This window comes from Barbus barbus (genome assembly GCF_936440315.1).
Source record: "Barbus barbus genome assembly, chromosome: 39".
Taxonomy (NCBI): Eukaryota; Metazoa; Chordata; class Actinopteri; order Cypriniformes; family Cyprinidae; genus Barbus; species Barbus barbus.
The window spans coordinates 21,399,026-21,421,449 of NC_136717.1; the positions used below are offsets into that span (position 1 = coordinate 21,399,026).

Below are 22,424 nucleotides of genomic sequence, written 5' to 3' on the forward strand. Positions count from 1 at the left end.
TACAGCAAGCAACTGTAGACAAACTTAACTTTATCTACCACTTTTAATTCTCTGTTTCTGTGTTTTCAGGATAAGAAGCTGATTAAAGCTTTGTTTGATGTGCTGGCTCACCCTCATAACTACTTTAAATACACCGTGCAGGAATCAAAGGAGATGTTCCCACGTTCCTTTATCAAACTGCTACGCTCCAAAGTCTCCAGGTTTCTACGGCCGTATAAATAGAAACCCGAACATTTCTTCCACGACCCCGGCTCTATCCCCATCTCTCTTCCTGTCTTTTCTCCACTAGCTCCCAGAAGGCCTCACTACTGCAAGAAGATAAAGACGTTTGGCCTTCTTCCTGTCTGAGATTTGTCTATTTGTCCCTTTTTGTTTTTTGTTTGCTAATATTTATGTGCTTGATTTTGCAAAAGCCCTCTTTGGATGTTTGATAGCTACAGTATATATTTGTATATGTATGTATGTATATATATATATATGTGTGTGTGTGTCTGTGTGTGCGCGTGGACAAAAATTATGTGCAAGCTTATGGCGTATTGGGACACATACAGACACACATATATTCTTGTTTTGAAAAGGTTATTTTCATGCCCCTAATGTGCACAAGGGGTTTTAACATCCTAGTGCACTTAAAGTCTTTTTTTTCAAACTGTGTGAGAAAGGAATCGCTTTCTGCTCTGACCACAACATGAAAGACAATGCCAGATAAATGAAAGAAAAAAAAAAAAACAAGATAAAAGACAAAGACTACCTGTTGGTACGAGAGTTAGAGTTATGTGTACGTTGTTTAACTAGTATTTGGAGCTTCAATTGCACTTGAAATGTATATTGTAGAGAATAAGGAATCTAAGTTTTTCTTAATGTTTTTGTTGTATAGAGATGTTTTACTTTGGTTGTAGAAACATGAAAAGTCCAAACTTCCCCTCTACAGGATGCAGAAAGATATTCTCACCCATCTCTCTCTCCTGAAAACAGAAACAGATTTCATAATAATCATCGCATAATAAGGCTTTTGTGCAGTTTAATATAAAAAAAAAGTGTTGAAGTACCATAATGTTTCATTAGGTCTGTGCCTAGCCTGACGAGTATAAGATTGCTTCTATCATGTGTTTTAATTTCACATGATGCAACGAGTTTGTCATTAACCTGGCTATTATAGTGCATGGAACATTTGGAGAAATTGTAAATATGGCGATTTTTGGCAAGTCAGATTTTAGTTTGAGCTGGTTGTGTCATAATCTCATGGGAATGGGAGAGTTATGATTCAGAACAACAAATAATTTCATTTGGATTACGAGTTTTATGGTCTATTACATAGTTATAATACATCTATTACATAGTAATAACATATCACCTTTGTGCTGTGCACAAAGACACATTATTTTGCTCTTCTTGTTGAACTGTGGATGAAAATCAGAGACTGTTTGTTGAACAGATGGCATACCTTAAGTATGTGAATGTTGGCTGGCTGAAAAAATCCAGAGATCCGATCATTTCCCCTCATAAATCAGCAGAATGCGCTTATAGGAAAGCAAGCAAACAAAAAATGATAGTGTGAGTGTCTATGTGTAGTTCTGGTACAGTTTTATTTAATATTTGCCCATTTTGTGAAAACTGATATAGTGATCTTTTTTGCAAGTCTATGGACTGTAGAGTGAGAGAAGAGGTAGAAAAATAAAAATCAAACCACAAACATCTAAATGTGCCATAAAGTCTTACAGATAATATTAACTGTCATTTTACAGTATTCTGTTGTTTTGCATATATTCCAGTTTGGGAGGAAGAGACGGAGTGATCATTCTAAAGCTGCTTTGCAATATGAGCACTTATTCATGCTTGTATTTCTAATATCCACATATGGACAGGGAAACACATTCACTCTTGCATCGAACATAAATAAACATACCTTCATGCATGCACACACAAATGCATTACCTAATCCGTATTATTATGCTATCACAGTGATTTCTGATTTGTGAGGTAACCGCAGGTCGTCTTTGATATTTTTCTTTTTTTTGTTAATCACCTGTTATAGTCTCATTTGATTACTAAAACAAAGGCATGTGGTTATTTGAGGAACTGTTGCCATTAGAAAAAAAGACGATGAATGTTTGACATGTAAAATCAGCTAATACACACACCTCCGTGGCTTCACACACAGATATAAGTACTTTGCTCCTCAAGAGAGTGACTCAAGACTGCTGCTGGCCTGAATTGTAAGCTTTATGAATACAGATGTGTAAATGATGTACAAATGTTAGGTTTTTTTAAGTCAATATTTACAGTAGAAGGATACAGTATACTGGGGAAGGTGACAGTCTAACATGTACAGGACTGTTCTGGAAGGCTGTGCTTGATAGTATGCTTCCCATCATGATAAATAACCGCATTACAGAAGAATGAATTGTTCTGCAGTGTGAAATCAACCCCAGAAGATGTGTAGAAGAGAATGGGAACTATTAAGACCTCACTTTATTAATAAATCATTCGAATCGTATGCTGTGTGTCTTGTGCTGACCTTTTATTTGAAACATTTGTTGTTTATATAGTTAGGAAAAATGACCCCAGTGTCACCTAACACCATTGTGAGTGATTTGTCGCCCTCTTGTGTTAATATATATCCTAAAATATAATGCAGACGTCTCCCCACAAAGAGGCAGTGTGCACCAAGATTTCGCAAGCAATTTCGAATTCATTTTTACTGATTTTCTCTTTGCGTTTTCAGAATATTTGAACTCATTTGTAAAGTAAAAAGGTTAATATTCGTATTTTCATAATTACCAGACAGGTCAAGACTTTATGATTAAGTTTTAAAAAGCTATTGCTACTTACATGCAAGTCAAGGTCAGACAAAAATACCATCTTTAATTAGACAGCACAGATAAGTTATAGATATACATGGCATATAAAATATTAAGCCATCCTCTCTGACTGAAACTACTGATTTAACACATCCTACTACAGGAAAGGATTGTCTCATGAATATTAATTACGTACGTGACGTTAACACAGTAGACGCCCATCTGATTGGTTGAATGGGAGACGTTGGTTCTGATTCCGCTGAGGAAAGATTTCTGTTTGAGCGCGCTTTAACGTTTAAGGTGTATAAAACGATATAAAACGTCCAATTAATTGTGTACAAAACTATAAAATATCATAATAACATGGATTTTGTTAAATTAATATAGATAATTATTGAATATAATATTAATGCGTCCGGAAATGGCGCAAATAATTTGGATTCTTTACATCAACAACAAAACCGGTTCTATTATCAACAGCGAGAGGCTTTTTTATGATTATTATTAATGAAGCTATATGACTGCAAGCTCTTGGCCATAGTAGGATTCGCAAGAGGAGGAGAGAAAGCTCCAGAGCAGCCGAGGGGGAGTGTCTCTGACCGCGAGAAACATACCGGGGCACCACGCGACTTCAGTTCAAACAAACCAGCGCGAGCCTCTGCAAACAACGGAGCTCTTCTCGGCTGTTTATTAGACGTCGTTACCCGCACGTCTCCGAAAACATATCGGCGTCAGACTCTTGAGTTTGAATAGGTAAGTATATTTCTGGTATGTAAATCAGCACCGCATATCTTTTAAATATGCATGAATATGTATAAGAGTGCGCTTTTATAAATGATGCTCGTCTGTTTGGAAAGCGGAGACAGTTGCCATAGATACAGTCAATCCCTGAACGCGCTTGATTGATTTATTTTATTGATGGGTTTATTTCTTGTGATCTAAACAAATTCCTTAACGGCAAGGACACCTTGTAAAATTTGAAAAGTGAAAAGCAAGTTATCATATGGTCAAGCCAATTACACTAGTTCATTTAGACTCTTTTTGTGAACCATGTTATACTCGCAAAAATGCCAGCAGGTATTAATTTTTGTACATGATACAGTGATAATACCGTGTTTTTTGACATTTTGTATGTTGATAACATGATATTCTTCATAGTTAAAGTAAAAATGCAAAATACTACACATGGTTTGTATCATTCTTTTAACATCTAGATTCCTATAGTTTACCATGGGATTACCACATTACTTTTTTGTAAGAGTAATGTGTTATTTTTGTTTAGTTTTCACTACTGCTATTATTATTCAAAGCCGCTGTCCCACATAGTTTTACACCGTTTGCTTAGCCATCATCCATTTTTTATGTAGAAAAAAAAAAATTCATATCATAAAATTTTGTAGGTGTTTCTAAATGGTTTGAGCACTCGTGTATTTCTCAAGGAATGGAGTAGAAAGCTTTCAGCTTCTTCCCTCCTTGTTATTTCAGTTCAGAATAACATTTTAGCTCCCCTTTCTTTTAGAGGGCTTTTGTGTCCTCTTTCTTCCCAAACAATTGTCTCTGTTGTGTCGCATCTTTTTTTTTGCCGTCTTGAAAGTGCAGGGAACTCTATTGTTAGACATAGAATTCGTGACAGAATGGTTACCATGGCTTTGTGTAAAATCTTGGCACTAACACACAGGAGAGTAGGACATACCGCCGTCAACCGCACGTCTGATTGTGGGTTTTGATAATATGCCGCTGTCACCGCTCATATCTCCTTTTATCTTGTATCTCATACATTTTTTCCTCAGGTGTATTGTGATTGAGGGGAAGCATGCAGGCTCACAGTCCCAGCAACGGAGCTGTACGGTGGGCCAACCACTGAATACGGTCCTGGACCGTTCCCACTTGCACAAGACCATCTCACCCCTGTGGAGGCCCTTTAAACAAGCACCACCGGACAAGTGCGCGTGTGTGAGAGAGAAACCCATAGTGTGTGTGTTGCCATGGCTTTCACACTTTCCGAAATCATGGCAGCCCGACGACAGCAGCAACAGTCTCAGAGAAGCGGAAGAGGAGTGGTAGAGGTGGACGAATACAGCGCTAACCCGACTCAAGCCTTCACCTTCTACAACATCAACCAGGGTCGCTTCCAGCCGCCTCACGTCCACATGTAAGAAAGTCACACATGCACAATTTGTATGGATCATATATGGTTGACTAGTTGTCCAAAATGCTTATGCATTTTTTTTTTTCTTCAGTTTAGATTTTTAGCAGCAGCAGCACTTTAATTTGCATTGTGACAGCATGCTTTGCATTAGCTGACAGTTTGCATGTTAAAATTCTCTCAGGGGATGTTCATCACCTTTAAAACACTGTTGCTACAGCCATGAACATTTGTTTGGTTATTGCATCAAAATTTATGCTGTTTTTTACGCATCTTACGCCATGAGCGTTGCGATTTTAAAATCCTGTAAAAATTCAATATGAAAACACCCAATTGGGTTCAGGTGAGCTAAAGTTTTTTTAATGATTCAGGGCTTCTTTAAAAGAGATTTTTTTGACTAATGACTAGCTGAATAATGACACTATTGTCTTTTGTAGAGCTGCTTTACAACATAATTTGAATTTATCTCATATTTGAAGAACTTTGCATCTGTATTGTATAAAGTGCTGTATAAATAAGTGACCTGACTTGATCAAGCGTTCAGGGAACTAACTAAGCGCTTTTGAAAATATGTAATTTTTCACATGCTGTTGTCCATGATTAGATTTTTTCCCCCTAACGGGCCATGTTTCATTGTTTCTCTTATTTGTTTATTTTTATTCATGCTAATTTACAAAGGAAAACAGGTCACAACTATATATTTGCAAATGTGTGTGTGTGTGTGAATGTCTGTGAGTTTGTACCTGTGTGTGTGTCGTCGGTAGAGTCTGTGTGGTCGACCTAGTAGGAGATGCTCTAAAGTGGGCCATTCTTATTCAAAACTCTGCCATGTCCCTCAGAAACCCATTTCTGCAAATACAACTGCGAAGCCGTGAGAGAACAATATATAACCTTATGTATTCCCACAACTCTTTCTCTCCCTCTGTCTCTCCACAGGGTAGATCCGTTACCCCACGACACCCCCAAGCCCCCAGGCTACACGCGGTTTGTCTGTATCTCTGATACTCACTCGCGCACTGACACTATTCAGATGCCGTACGGTGACGTCTTACTGCACACTGGAGACTTCACAGAGCTCGGCCTGCCCAGCGAAGTCAAGAAGTTTAACGACTGGCTTGGTGAGAATGTTTTCTTTTTGTTCTCTTCCTTAATGCTTTTGTCAGCGACTTAAATTAAGATCAGATCAAAAAAATCTACACAATACATTTATGGGATCATTGCATCTCTAAAAAGTGTGATAGGGCTAAATCTTCATACTTTTTAAAGCATTTTCTGCACTGATTTGTTGTATTTAAATATGATAAAACACATTAAACAGAGCCGAGAGAGCTGCAGTATTATTCATATCAAAAAGTGTAATCATATTAGCCAAAGTATTAAATGAACATGCAAGAAATGTGGGATGTGTGTAGATCTGTGAATGTTGCATGTTCAAAATCTGCAGAAGCCTAGATTTGTGAAATAATGAATTATGTACTGTGAAAACATACAGCACCCGTCCAAAAAAGACTATTTATTGTAACTGAGATGCAAAACAGCTAATTCTGAACCTTCATAGCTTTTTGATGTCAGCTACAATAGATATATTTACATGTCAGTGATATTGTTCATAAACCTGCCTAATGTATAAACTCAAAAGCCTTTTTTTTATATAAATTGTTATTGTTAATTTTATCATTTAATATCTTGATAGGCAATAAAACTGAATAATCCTGAAAAAAACAGCCTTTGATAAAAGTCCTTTTATCACAAGGAGAATATGGAGGTTTATGTAGAGCTCATTGTCATGATACTTTTTTTAACTGCTATGTACACATGTGCATGTCCAAAAAGATGAGGCTGGCTCAGTAATAAGGAGGATCAGAAGGATGACTGGTGTTGTTTCAGGAGAGGGAATAGAAAGCAGGAGATCTGGATGGGTGGATGGAGGTTAGTCAGCGGGGTGCAGGAGACACCAGTCAGATTAAGACTCCCGCTCGTGTGTCTCATCTTCTTTCCCGCTATTGATTCTCTGCTGTCCTGCCTCTCTCTTTCTTTCTGGCACACCGTCCCTGTGCCAAAAAGGAAGTTCTCGCTTTTGTTCTCGCGTTTGTCTCTGTATAAATATTTATAACGTGGTTCTTTTTCTCATCTCTGTATCTTTGCTCCTGTGTATCTGAGAAAACTCGCAGCGCACATGCATCCTTTCTTTATCCAGCAACAATCCTTAGAGATATGATTTACTTTTTACCTCACAATACTTTAAAGTGTGTGCAAAAACACACAGTCTCACACGGACCTCCTCATATAGTGATGCTCTTAACTCTAACCTAGTCTCATGGCCTTTTTACTTATAGTTATATTTTTTGCTTCCACACTGTAATGTTTTTGCAAAATCTGTTCCCTCTCTTTTTGTCTGGGTTCTTCGAGACTGCTTGAACTTGTCAGCTTTAATATTTTAGCCAGTTGGGGTACTTATCACCTTAGACCTCAAAGTAGGCATGGTGAATACAGCGTGCAATAAAGCAACTCTGAGAAGGTCAGGAAGTGCATGAATTTGTGTATTGTAGTGGAACGTAGTGTAGTCTAAACTCTAGTTATCAGGTAGGGTAAAACTGGAATAGCTTAGTAAACTGGTGTTATGTGTCATAGTTGTTACTATATTGTGTGTTTTAGCACAGCTGGATGCTATAATAAAATGGCACTCATGGTGTGAGACACTGGAAATAAACAGTAAGATGTGTCACAGCAATCAAAGATGTCTACCTTGTGTGTGTTTACATACACAAAAACATTGCAGAATAGATTGCTGTGGATTTATGATCAGTAATATGGAAATTAATAATTTGCCACTTGTTGTAATCTGCCAAAATAATGTGTTTTTTTATCTTCAATTATAGGCTTTCCTAAGTAATAATTCATATATATGATTTATTACATTTATTAATTGACATACGCTACTGCTCATGATTATATTGTCGCTGCAGCCTTTTGACCATTTGACCACTCTTGTGACCTGTAGATGTCCATTCTTAAGTTAGTGGTCATTTACATAATGTACTTTTAAATTTTTTATTATTTATGAAAAGAGTGTTTTTGTCTTTTGACAAGATGACAAAAATGCTTATTTTTCACTCATGTGAGAAATGATTACAGCGTTGTCTCATTTGCCTGTATGTCTGCCCAACCAGTTAATTTGAACTAGAATGAAGAAACCGTTAGGAAGTACAGATGTTCATGAATTAACAGTGCTGCTAATATATGAATGTGTAGCAGAAGTGTCGAAGCGCATTTAAAGCAAATCTATATCTTCACAGGTAGGGTTGCCGCGATAACCGCAATATTGCAATACCACGCTATTGACGAGCATAACCGCAGAGGAATGCAACAACCGCAGCAACCGCAATATTTCTGTTTTCTTTTTCTTAAGGTCACGCCCTTCTCGTTTTACACTTCGTGCATGTGTACTGCATATTAGTAATGATAACAATGTGTACCATGCTGATTTGTACAGAGGCTCAGTAAATTTGCACTTAACAAGCCTAAACAAACAGCGAATGAGAGAGAGATCGACTGATCGCGTGCGATTACCTGCGTCCAGTTGCCAACTCTCACGAGGCAAATAAGCAACTGCAGCTTCAAAAACAAGCCCAATATTTTTTTTTGATGATTTATTATAATCAATATTATTTATTATCAATAATTTATTACCAATAAATGAGCCTGCAACATATTACACTGAAACCACTCTTTTATCTGAAAAGCAAAACCAGAAGCTATTTTACAAAAATTAGCAAACTGCAACAAAAGTGGGAACAAAACTCGTCTCCAATCACCTGTGAGCAGAATAGGATTGGAGAGATGGAAAAGGAGAAAAACACAAGAGCTTCAAAGGGGGGCTGTAACATGCCACATATTTATAGCCTAAAATGTATAGAGGTCATTCTATGGAAATGTCCATTTTTCTGTCCCTAGCCTTTACATAAATATTACACTTGGAAAAACACTTGGTTACAATTTTTTTATATATATTTTAAAATGAAACAATGTGTTATTTGAACAATTACACCTTCTTGAGCCATCAATGTGGCAATATTTTTTTTAATTAATTTTAAAGAATTCCAAGCACCACAAAACTGTTCGTCCCCACAGTCATATGCCGAGAGAAAGTACTTTATTTTGAGGTCAAAAACAGGTTTTTCTTACATTTAAAATAAAATAATGTATACATAACTATCAAATAAATTACTTAAAAAAACAAAATGCCACAAAAATATTATATTAAATTATATTACATATTATATTAAAAAATGTAATATTATATAATATTATTAAAAAGATTTTTAAAAATCATTAAGCTGTCATTTATGTGTATTCATGAAGTTAAAAGGTAATCTAATAATGTGGTCTAAGTTTAAATGTTAAAAAAAGAAATACATTTTAAGACATCTTGCCATACCAGGCTATTCGAACCAAATGTATTTACTCAGTATTAGGATATGACTACTTGTTTTTTATTACAGCCCGTGATAATTACTACATTACAAAAACATTGTAACAATTAGGCTAAAAGAAAGTCATCCCACTCCTCTACGATCTACTTCTATCATCGTTTGGATTACAGTGTCACGCGTCTGCTTTTTTGAATGTGATTTTTCTCCAATGAGGGGGCGGAACATTTGGCAAATTACGCTACGGCACTAATTATTGAACTGGTTGGCTATTAACTGCCAGCAGACAGAGTGTCAATCTATGTATTGGAGAATACGGCGAACATAAATAAAGAAACGAAGTTGCTTGTCAGATTTCCCTAACAAGCAACCATATTTTTTAAAATAAGCCCAAATAACTGCAACTTTACAAAAACATTTTTTACCGCAACGTTACAAAAAAAGAAGCCCGAACTCGCATATAATAACTGTGCCTGTGTCTGTCCTTCAGGCCGAGTCATGTATATTTGTGAAAACGGGTTGTCATGTCCAAGGAAAACGAAATCTGTCTTAACATCGATGCATTGCTGTGAAACGTAGTTTGCGGATCAGACAGAGTTGTCTGCGATTCTTCCTATTGTGTAATCGTGCAATGTAAACCCCCTGTCGCCGATCCATCGTGCAATGTGAAAACAGCAGCGACTGAATGCTACCCCAGATAGTCATGCAGTGTGAAAACAACGGCGATCCGACGAGTTTGAAAATCGTGCAGTGTGAAATCGGCATTAGTTTCGGTTTCATTGGTTTCTAAATATGACCTCGTTACATCTTAACACATACACACAGTTATATATATATATATATATATGTGTGTATGTGAATATGTGTGTGTGTGTGTGTTTGTGTGTGGTAATAATGCATACCGCGCTATTGAGCCACTCAAAATTACCACAAGGGAAATTCCTTCACCGCGACAGCCCTATTCACAGGTCTCCGTTTGTGTTTATCGGTCTTGAATCATTTGTTTTTGCCTGCTCAACAACTGTACTAGTGCAAGAAAACTCTTCCTCTTGTATCCTTCGGGCTTACACCGACCGGAGAACATGCTGCAGGATCATTTCTTGGATCTTTCAAGAACTGCGTAAAAGGAAAGATCTGACAGGAATTCCCAGTAATCACAAGTGATACTACAACCTTTCTGAAGATCATAGACATGGCTGAAATCTGCTGGACTGGCAGGGTGTTTTGCTGAAGAAAACCATCAATAGTTTTAGTAAGTTATGTCAGCACAGACTTCAGTAGTAGTGGACTTTCAGTCCAATTTCAGATTAAGTTAGCTTGTTTGAGCACTCAAAGGTTTTTCACAGGAATTTCTGTAAGTTTAAGAGAATTTAAACCAAGGCTGAATTTTGAGTATGATTCTGTTCTTGCATTGTTTCTTATACACTTTTTCTGTGTGTAAGTCAATATGTGCAGACCAGGGTTGAAATGGATAATATATTTTTCTTTCTCTCAGGTCAGGAAGGTTCAGGAGTTCTCCCATCTTGTTCTGTCCTGTCCACATTATGAATAATAGATTAGCCCAATGGTGATGTGACAGCTGCGTGGGCTGTGTGAGACGTGTGTTCGAGTGTGTGGGGTGGAAGAATCTTGGGAGAAAAGTTTACACCTTTCTCACTCCTTTTCTTTTCCCTCTCTCTCCTCTCAACTTTGGAGTTTTCCCTCCGTTCTCCCTCTCTGGTCTGTATCTGGAGAGAAAACCGTCATGAAACTTTAATGTGCTCTCCCTTTTTCTCCCTTCAAGCTCTACAGCTCTCTTTTTTTGTGTTTTTTTTCACCCTCCCATGGGTTTACTCAGCTGAAGGTTTAGCTGTGGATTATTAAGCTTGACACTCCTTTACGGGTTTTCTCTTAAAGTGTAAAACAATCTCAGACAATGATGAAATCTTTGTGTAGTTTTGTGGTTGAATGCTTTTGGTCTATGGACCTGTGTGTGTACAGCATATCATTTGTTTAGTACTGTAACATCTTATCTTTTTCTTAAATGCTTTTCTTGCTTTTTACATGGAATATTAATATAAAAAGTAATAGAATATCTAGCCCAAAAATTACATTTCTGTCATTATTTAACTGTGCGCTTTTATTGGAAAACAAAGGAGAAATTTTGAAAGATGTATTTCTCTTTATGAAATTACAATTCATAGTGACCACTACAAAACTCATTCTTCAGGTATTTTGAAGTATGATTAGGAGCAGACTAAAATTTTCTAATGTAAAAACAAGAAAAGAGAAATTTACTTTTTCTCATAAAGTAAAAGCATTCTGGACAGAAAAAAAAGAGTATTTAAAGAGAAAATTGTAATTTTCAATTCTGCATCCCTGTTGTTTTATGTACAGTTATATTCAGACATGTAGTTTTATATCCAGTTTATGTTCTCACCTTGTGCCCTGCCACCTGTGTGTGAGTTTGTGTTTGAGACTGAATGCTTATGCAAGGGTGGATGCTGTGTGTGTGTGTGTGTGTGTGTGTGTGTGTGTGTGTGTGTGTGTGTGTGTTCTTCTTATAATACTGTATGTTTACATTTCACATGGGCACATGAAGAAACACAAAGAACACCTACACTGTTTGTGTTTGTGCACGTTGGCAGAAAGATTCTTCACTCCACTTCTTCAAAGCATCAATGTTTTCTGTTGAGCCGGGATTATGGACTGAAAAAAGATCTAAAAAGAGGGAATAGGGCAAACCCAAAGGTTGAAACAAGTGAGAAGCATGTACCAAATAAATCAGGTGTCACAAATATGCTTTAAAAGGGGTCATATCATGAGAAATCAAATCTCCCTTGATCCTTTAAAATAAAAGTGTTTGATGCACTATGAAAACATGAACTCTGTTTTTCAGAACTCAGTCCAAAAAGCCCATCTATTGAAACTAAGCTTAAAAAAACTATTTTCGTTCTGTACTTCATTAACTTCAAATAGACAAATACATGACCGCCCACATTTGAACTTTGCACTTCAAGTGGCACATTTCACAGATTTTTTTATGAATCTGTTGATACTTTGCAAAGTAGCTGTTATTGAAGTATGGGATGGTGCAAACCAAAAAACCCACAGCTCACACAGCAAAGCATTGCTACCCATTTCACATGTGAAGAGGGCGTTTACATAGACATAAACATCTTAAAAGCATGAATTTAAAATGATAGTGGAAAAAAAATGAATGGGCCTGTAATGCACTTGTAGTCAGAAAGCTGTATTCATATAAAATCAACCAATCAGCACCGTCACAGTTTTTGATTCTGATATTATCTACAGTTTGTTCTTTTGTTAAAACAATCCTGAATTAGGATAAACAAACTAAACAAAACATTTAATCAATCAGCACCAGTGTTTTCACTTTTGGATGTATAGGAAGTTTAAAAAATCTGTTAAAAACTCAAAATATGAATATCGAATGATGAACGCTGTGATAAACAGAGAAACTTTATAAAGAGAGGCTGGTATTTTCATATTTTCCTTTTGATGTATTGTAGTGACATTAATTATTTATCTATAGTGAATGCACTGCAAATGCAACATGACAGTTTTAACAGTCTTTGACAGTCTTTTGGCTAAATATGACAAAATGTCATGTACTCTCAAGCTCTGTGATTTTCCTTTTTTTCACAATATGCCATGATTAAATTTCATTTGTGGCATATGTGTTAAATGCACAGTGATGTTGTTGGCTGATGCTTTCTCAGCCAGCCAACTTACAAGAAAGTGCACGTATCATGTAGGTGGCAAACGTCTCGCGGAATGTCTGCAGCATCACACACACAGCTCGAGACAGCACCATAATCCTCTTGAATGAGCTCTGAATTTTGGAGGTTGGAGGATTTGCTCCATCAAAGTCCAAAGACCACCCACCAGAACAGAAATGACAATAGCACTCAAATCCGGACACTTCCTCTGGGCTTATGCACCTCTAAAACCCTGATTCTAATGGTCCACACCACACACAAATATGTCAATGTTGCAGCTCACAAGACATGTTTAAGAATGACACATTTTGTATGACAAGTGCTTGTGTGTGTGTGTGTGTGTGTGTGTGTCTGAGTTGTTGAACATGCTATTCTCACTGCATGTATGTGTCTGTGTGAACACGCACGGGCCTGCATTCATCCGCTTTAATTGCGCTCTTTTTGAAGTGAAAAGAACAGAAGCTGTCTGTCAGATTCACAGTGAAATTTAAGCTATTGCCACCTTGAAAGTGCTTTTGAAATCAAAGACAAAGGGCCCAAGAAGATAGAAACTAATAACAACAAGCAGCACACATTCGTCCGTGTGTCCGGATTAGGCGTTTTGGGCTGAAATCGGCATGCTTTTTTCTTTCCCGTTTCCCGCTCCTTCTCATCACAAAAGCTTTGGGCTCGTCTTTTCCATCCTCCCTCTTGCTGGCGTTTTGTATTTGTGTGATTGATTGCTTCCAAAGACTTTTTTTTATGCTTTGTGTTTCTAAGAGAATGACTCCATTGTAAAATGGTGATTCTCTCTGTAATTCTGCCTTTGAAGGAGTCGGGCTGTTTGTGGAATCTATATGAGAGAGAAAGGGAGCACAAGAAGGAGAGAAAAGAAAGGCAATGAGTGCACGGAGATGAACATATGCACTGGGAGATTTTCACACTTTTGCAGTGCCTACACATGTATGTGAAACCGATGGTGCACAACATAAACACAATATGGAATACTTATCTCTTTTTGGATGCGAAGATGCACGTTAACAAATGACTTTATGTGGTGAGAATATTGATGAGCAGAAGGAGAACTGGTGGATCGTGATCCCAAAAAACAGGGTTGCGGATGGCAGGGAAAAGCAATGCTAAATAAAAATAATACTGCACAATGCAACTAAGCATATAAGAGTGAATAATTAAGATGACAAGATAAACAGGCTTATCAACTTTTAAAATCCCATCCTTGTATCTTTTTGTTGACAGGCTGTGTATCTAATTAACCTCTATTTTATTTTTTTATTTTTTACATGCTAGATCATTTTGAATATAATATCTGGGTTTTAAACCAAAATCAGTTGAGAACCATTGAGGTAAAGTACAATGTATAGTCACAAAATAAACCCTGACAGTGTGATCGGGACCCTGATGTAATGGATCTAGTGTGACTCTGAAGGGATTTCTTTTGCAAAAATAAACAGCTAACTGTACATTGTTCCACTTTTCACATGGATATTTGCCTAATATATATTAAATATTTATTATACTAGCAGAAACAGACTGCATAGTGATACAAGATATTTAAAACTAAGAAAGCATGCAGCAAATCTGTTGCCGGGTGCAACAAAATGCTAAGACCAATCAGAATGAAGTATTCCATAGAGCTGTGCAATATAGAGGGTGTATTGACAGCTCTCTGAGAAATTGATGTTGAATTATGGATTTGACATGCATTAGAAGATATGAACTCTCTTAAATCTGCTTGGAAATCAAATCATATCACGGTAAAGCAAACGATTGAGCTGGAAGGTAGTTCTTTATTACGTGTATTACAAAAGTGTTGAGCAACCATAAAAGACATCAGATCTTTGCCTCTGGAAGGAGGCTTTAAATCTCCAAAACTCCTGTGCTGATTCTTGTGAAGCATCTGCCATACACACATAAAACTCTCAAATTTTGCCCATGTCTTACCTTTACGATCATCTCCCAGTGATGGTAAAATTGTGCTTATGGCCGCAGATTTTTAGAGGTGCCGTGGAGCATTGTGCATGTGTTAAGTGTCAGGCAAATTGCTGTTAAGTCACACGTTTTGAGCATAAGCATGTGCGAGGGACCGTGTGTGTGTGCGCTCTGTCATTTTTTTTTTTTGTAGGTCCTCAAAACCAGCACCCCCCACATCCTTCCCGCCCACAATTTAATTGCCGCTTTTCAGGGACGCGCTTGGCTGCGTAATTGTCAAAACACAGGCTGACTGAACTCTCCGTCACACCTCAAACCTTACACTTTCTGACGCATCTCATCTCTTTTATGACACTTTTCAAATAAAGGGAACATTTCCAGATGTTTGGCGTGATTTCGCCTCAGATCCACAGGGCTGCGGGGAGAGCGATTTGGAGAGAGGAGATTTGTGGGGACAGACTGTCTTTGTGTTTGTCAGGCGTGGACAGGTTCGCTCCCTGGTGCAGTGAAAATTTTATAGAACCGTGAAAAGATGGAGACGAAGATGGAACAAGGAGTAATAATATCTGTGCGTTTATTGATGTCAGAATTATGAAGTGCCATTTTAATTTCCATTGTTTCAGAGAAAAGCCGAAAACAAGTTGTTTAAGAGTCTTGATTTATTGCAAACGGAAAAACACAAACTCAACCAACTTAATACCTCAAGGAGAATGGTGTAGCCCACCTTATTGGCAGGCCCACTCGGCATCTGTGTCTGCAGAAAGCAGCGCAGATTTCCACAGTATTCATCCGCCTGTCATTCACAACGCTATACATCCCCCTTCCCCTTATGTGTTCATTTATTAAATATTTTGGTTAATTTGATTATGCTTTCAGCTACCATTAAAATTGAAGGATCTCTAAACTCTGTTTTAGTTAAACAGGTATTTTATTTGGTCACTTTTGGTTAAACAGGTATTTATTTTTTTGCAGATGTTTCCTCAAAATTCAGTGTAGAAAATGCAAAAAGTCTGCAGATTTTGTCTCACTGGTGCAAAATTATTTAAAGCTGGTATGGTTGCGTTTTTGAACCATACGCGGTGTAATAAAATTGCTGTGTATATTGAATTTTCTAGTTATGCTAGCTATTCACATAGCTTTTTTGAGTGCATTGTCTATAAAATGATTCATAAAAGGCCTTATCACCACAATGACTTGGGTAGTTATAGAAATTTGCTAGTAAAAAGTGTGGGAGATGTGCATTTACTTAACATTGCAAATATTTGAAAAATAACCAATGATACTCTTTTAATCTAGGCACTTTATCATGATAGCTGTTTTCGCTTTCCTCAGGTACTCTACCTTACGAGATAAAAATCGTTATAGCTGGGAACCACGAGCTGACGTTCGATCAGGAGTTTATGGCGGACCTGATAAAACAGGATTTCTACTACTTTCCTTCGGCCTCCAAACTCAAGCCGGAGAACTACGAGAATGTTCAGTCCCTGCTCACCAACTGCATCTACCTGCAGGACTCTGATGTTACCGTCAGGGGCTTCCGCATATACGGCTCACCGTGGTGAGTCTCTCTCTCTCGCACGCTTTCTCAAGTCTTCCTGTCACCATGTTTGTCGCCATATGTTGTTGTGTTGTCCCTTCCCCCTCAAGTCTTCCTCATTTTTTGCTCCTTCTTCCCACATTTTGTCTATCTCTTTTGTTAACTCTTCTTTTGCCACCCCTCCATGTCCTGTGATTTACCTCAGTGCCAGTGTGTGTTAATAAGTGTGGGTGTTTGTGTGACTTGTAGACCCTGAGTTCTATGTATAAACACAGATGTTTTGTAACTGCATGCCAGGTAATTGTTTTCGAAATGACTTTGGCCTGCACAACAGTGTGTGTGGGTGTATTTTCTAAGCAAAAAATGAATTTTCGAGAATAGTAAAATGCAATGAAACCACACGGAGGTGTCGGTCTAAATTAGGGTCTAAATTATGGTCTAAATTATGCTTTCTTTTATAACTAAAAGTGTGTCTTTAGTAATTGTATTTTAACATGTTTATATTAAAAGCCATAAATGTGAAAGATAATTCATCAAAATAGATATTTTAATAATAATTAGAAAGAATACTAATAATTAGTATTATAAATATTAAGAATTTATTATCACTGATTATTTTTATTAATAATATTTTATAATAATTTGTAATATTATTAACATTATTTATAATAAATAAATTAATTAATTAATTATTTGTGTTTGTTTTAAGTTTATTTATTTTTTGAGGTAGTGTAGTGTTTTAAATGATTAAATTATTATGTTTATTATTACTATTATTATTTTAAAGTAGCTATCAATTTATTTTTAAATAAATAGCATTTTTATTACAAAATAGTTTTCTTTTTGGGGTTAGGGTTTGGTTTGTTAGTGAACAACCAACAATAGAAATCGATATTATGTTCTCATTTTATAGCTATGTGTGAGAGGTGTAAAGTGAGTGTGTGTGTGTGTGTGTGGAGCCCATCTAAGGTGTATTCACTGACAGGCAGCTTCTGCAAATATCACAGTAAGCTCTTACAACATAAAAGTTGATAAATAAGCGTTTATTTATGTGTGTGTGGCTTGTCAAGCTGATGGTGTTTACAACAGTCATGAACTCACGAGCTAGATTAAAACCATCTAATACTAATCCACTCCGATATGTCCTGACAGAAATCCTCATCTCGTGCCAGCGTGCTTGTGTGTATGTGTGTTTACACCATACGGACCTAATAAAACCGCTGAGATCTGGTAATAGCATTCCGCCATAGGGGAAGACGGACAGAAAGTGCGTCTGTGAGCTTCTCCCTGTCTTTTATCATCATCTCCCTCTGTGTCAGTCCATCTAGTGCTACATTAATTTCTGTCCTCCTGTCACCGAAGACGTTACGCCACACTGGGGCAGAGTGGTCTGTCGCCTGTGTTGCTGCGGGCGATGGCTGTCTATGATCTGTGCAGCACTGCATCGCTCAGTAGAGTCGTCCATCTCCTTATTACTTCATCTCCAACTTTTTGGCTTCTTCATTTATTGTTCTGTTCCCAAAGCTGTCTATTGAGGCTGTATTTTAAGATGCATTAAGTGTCAAGGCTGTTCCAAATAGTAGGCAACTTATTTGATACCTCGTTTTGGCCAGATTCTCATCATCACATGTATCCTTCACAGCAAAAACAATCCCAGAATGAATTGGGAAAAAAAATTCTAAGGTATTCCTAATATAATAATAGTATTCCAAGTCAGTCACTTATGAGGTTCCATTTCAATTAAAATGTCACTTTAGAAGGCAACTGGCTATGTAGGCTGTAGGTTTTGGAACAGAGCTTACAGTATGTTGTTCATCCAAATACTCAGAAGTTCAGTACATTTTGAGAGTACTGCCTCGGTTAAGCTTTTGTAACCGTAATTGTACAATACTCGCAGATTTGATTCTAATGGTATAAGTACATTTTTGCACATATGGTTTCTGACAGTGGGTTTGTAGAGTCGCTGAGAGCAGTTCAAACACAGTTTGGGCATTTTGGACGCATGCTTAATAAATGGGCTAAATAATTTCTTTCAAAGTAAAAGTGTTTTAGGATCTGTCTCTATTTGTAATTTGTTCATATTAAAAGTAATAAATGTAAAAGAAAGAAAGATATATTTTAATATAATTTTAAAGTATAACAGTAATTAGTAATTATTATTAATATAAATTTTATATATATATATATATATATATATATATAACAGTTATTATTGTTATAGTAATTTTAATTACTAATAATTAATTTTATACATTTTTTATTTGAAAAAGTTCAAAAAGTTTGTTTTAGAGGTAGGGTAATACTACTAATATTTATTATTATTATTATAAAATATAAATAATTTGAAACTTGACACTGTCTTAAAAACAGAGCTCATGGCGCAAGATGTTAGAAAAACAACATGAGTCTTGATGGCAATGGCCAAAGACGTCCATCTGCATATATATATGGCTGTAGCAGCAGTGTATTAAACCCAGGGTGGTACCCTGCAGATGAAACGCTAAATTAAGTACCTCTACTAAAATAGAAAAAGTATAATAATAAATAAGAAAACGTCTGAGACTAGTCGACCTCTCTAATCAACTAGCCGGTTGTTGGACCCATCCTTACTCGTAATCTGCATGCTTTCACGCACACGCGCTCTCTCTGCTGGGCTAAATGAGATCTTGGCACGTTGCATTCTTTCCTAAATCCTGACTATTTGTCATGCGGTGATTCTGGAATGAAAAGAACTGCATGGGGGAAACATGTGGCGTGTTTTTCTGTTCTGCTGACGCTAATGCAAGTTTACAAGTCATTTGTCATCCGCAGATCTGCAAATGCAGAGACACGTGGTGTGTTTGTTCCTATTTGTGTGCATGTGTGTGTGAGCCAGTGTGAGTGGATGTAGTATTAAGAATGGCTGTCCCTTTCAGAGAGCGTGAAGCACAAACAATGTGTAGGACCCACAGCACATATCGCTCTGAGCTAAACACACTCGCGCACACACAGCTTAAACTTTCCCACATCTCCTGCGTATGCGCTCATATGGACGGTTACTCACAGACACGGTGACAAGTCACGATGATGCTTGGTGAACACAAACACATCCTGTGTGCCCTGCGGGGGGTTACCGTCCGTGGAAAGCTGCTAGCTGAATGTTTATGCACCGGCAGTAAAAGAGCAGGTAGAAGGTAATTGGGAAAAGTGCAGATTAAAATTAAAATGAAGTTGCATTGAAATTAAAAGACTTTTGGTGGTAAATAAGATTGTGATGGTTTGCCTTTGTTTATGCACAGTGTGCAAAGCCAAAAGTGGCATTTTTGGACTTTTTGCTGTTTTATTTAGGAAGCTGACATGACGTCAGCAGTATCCTGCAGTGTGGCATGCTTTACTATTTTGCACAACATTTATTATTGCATGCATTTTTTGGATGCATATTCATTTAAAAATGACATTTAGCAGACGCTTTTATCCAAGTGATTCATCTTAAGGAGGCAAGCAATAACACAAAAAGTTCTAGCAATACAAAGTTTCCAGAATAGTACAAGCTAGAAGAGGGAGGGAATGGAATGGAAGTGACTGGAATTTAATTCATACTGGAAAAGAATTTATACTGTAAAATTAATTCGTAACACTGCTGGAATACCCACAGGAAAAAAAAAAACTGTAAATGAGCTCTCTTTAAGATTGTGAGTGTAAGACTTTTTTCTCCAGAGAAAAAAAGACTATAGCAATCTCATGTCTCCTCTAGAGTTCAAACTGATATCTAAACCATGTCACAAATCTGTGCTCTAATTTTCATTAAAAAAAAATTCTGTTTTATCTATATTGATTTTATATTTATGTTAATGTGCTATTTTATTTTATTATTATTTTAGCTTTAACCGAGAAAGTGTAGTGACAACATAAAATGATGGGTAAAAGGGAAGGAACAGGATTTGCAAATGACAAAAGAGAAGAAGTGGTGCTACCCGCTAGGTCGTTACTTTGCTGTCAGTTTTTCTGAATTGCAGACTACATCATTAAAAGCAAAGGAGATTAAGTAAAACAGTTTTGTCAATCACTTTCTAGTTGTCTCGTTCTCTTGCTCTGAGGGGCAGCAGGGGGCTTCTTATGCTGTTATATAGCACAGCAGGGCATCTATAAGCAAAGACAGATGATCACCGACAATATTCTTGAATATTGCTAACATATATGTGTAGGTTTGCATGACGGCATGTGACCAATGCTGGTATTGTAGACATGTTTCAGTCATTAGAGATGCTATAGCGTTTAGCCTTTATGGATTACAAAGTTAGTGTTTAAAATAGCTTTTAGTATTTAATTCAATAGATTACAGAAAAAGTAGTGTGATATATGAATTTTGTAGTATATAAACTGTTTATAGTTTTATTTAAAATGTTATTAAATTAAAAAAATATTTTTACATAGCAAGTTTTCTTGATGACTTCATGATATGAAGTTGTTTTGGTCATACTGCTCATCCCATATGTTTGTATGCATGTGAGATTTAACATGTTTAAGCAGTTTTAATTATGTTATTTAAGATCAATGACCAATTGATCAATTAAAACATTTGTCCTCCTGAGAAAGTTGCAAAGAGGAGGAGAAGAGAACGAAAAGAGGAGGGGATAAAGCATAAAGAAGCAAACAGACTTTTTTCCCGGCTTGTAAAAGTGAAATGAAAATAGGAGAAATGTTCGCTATCCAGTGACTCCACGAGGAATAATTAATGCCAGAGATGCAAAAGACTCCGTAATTAGATTTTTTAATTATTGAGGATTTGCTTCGCCTCTGTAGTGGCCCAATTAAAGAAGCTCATCAAAACAAAAAACAAAAAAGAAAGTAAAGCGAAAGACAGAGAGGATGTGCGTTTTTCTCTTCTCTTCTGTTTTGGTGTACCTGGCTCCCTTGTGTTTGATGACTCCTCTTCACTGATGAAGGGGACACGGCACGAGACGCTAATGAACGGCCCTTCATTTGGACGAAGCGAGCGATTAAAAAGGAAAAGAGGAGGAACTAAGCCTAATGATGGAGAGGAAGAGGCCAGTGTGGTGGTGGATATATATAAAACAGAGCGTTTAACTGCTTGACCTTGTCGGCATGTCTGTGTGAATTAATTAAAGTGGCAGCTGATGTGGAGAGTGATTTGAGAAGAGAGGAGAGATTAGTACAGTATCAGTCGTGTCTCCCCAAGGGGAAAAGAGCTCACCGCTTCGGCTATGTAGGGCTGGCCACAGGAGGACCTCCTCAATTAACATCTGAGATGCCTGAGGGAGAGGGGGGTGTGAGAGCGGCCTAGTCCTGTCATGTAGACCCCTCACACTCACACACTTGAGTTAGCTGCTCTAAACACTGAGAAGTTATTTGACCTTGTCTCTTTCCAGCTAGTTGGGAAGATCTTGTTTTTTTTTAATGCTTTTTCACATGATTCATGTCTTGGGCTTCAGGCATGGGCATTATAGTCTTTTATGAGGCTGCTTGGTAGCAAGATAGTATAGTACAAGAATAGGAGAAAGGTCAAATTTATTTCAGCTTCAAACAGCTGTTTTATTTTCAAGACACAAATGCAAATGTAATTGTACTTGTCAGTGTAAGAAATTAGATTTTTTTTTAAAACTTCCATATATTACCTTACTATTTTTTTTTAAGACCAGTTTGTTGTCCAGTCATGTAATTTGATGGAATTAATTCATTAGAAAGGCTATAGTCCTGGGTGTATGTATTTATTTATTCTATTTATTTATTATTTTATTATTATAATTTTTTCTAACATCACCACCAACATAATAGTTATGTTCAGTGTCAGAAATTATATATATATATATATATATATATATATATATATATATATATATATATATAATTAAAAAATAA

At 36.8% G+C, this 22,424-nt stretch overlaps 2 protein-coding genes across 5 annotated transcripts in view; both read left to right on the plus strand.

Moving 5' to 3' along the window:
• Window positions 1–2,496, plus strand: part of LOC306858759 (signal peptide, CUB and EGF-like domain-containing protein 1) — a 75,487-nt gene extending 72,991 nt beyond the window's left edge. For all 4 annotated transcript variants that reach the window (XM_079399469.1, XM_079399467.1, XM_079399466.1 and 1 more), the window contains one exon: window positions 70–2,496. In XM_079399469.1, the coding sequence (XP_079255595.1) occupies window positions 70–222 (153 nt within the window). In that variant the 3' untranslated portion in view covers window positions 223–2,496. The remainder of the gene's footprint in view (window positions 1–69) is intronic.
• Window positions 2,497–3,033: 537 nt separating this feature from the next.
• Window positions 3,034–22,424, plus strand: part of LOC306858270 (metallophosphoesterase domain-containing protein 1-like) — a 35,035-nt gene continuing 15,644 nt past the window's right edge. Inside the window, exons 1-4 of the mRNA XM_079398713.1 lie at window positions 3,034–3,554; window positions 4,592–4,953; window positions 5,884–6,065; window positions 16,361–16,586. Coding sequence (XP_079254839.1) covers window positions 4,787–4,953; window positions 5,884–6,065; window positions 16,361–16,586 — 575 coding nt within the window. The 5' untranslated portion in view covers window positions 3,034–3,554; window positions 4,592–4,786. The remainder of the gene's footprint in view (window positions 3,555–4,591; window positions 4,954–5,883; window positions 6,066–16,360; window positions 16,587–22,424) is intronic.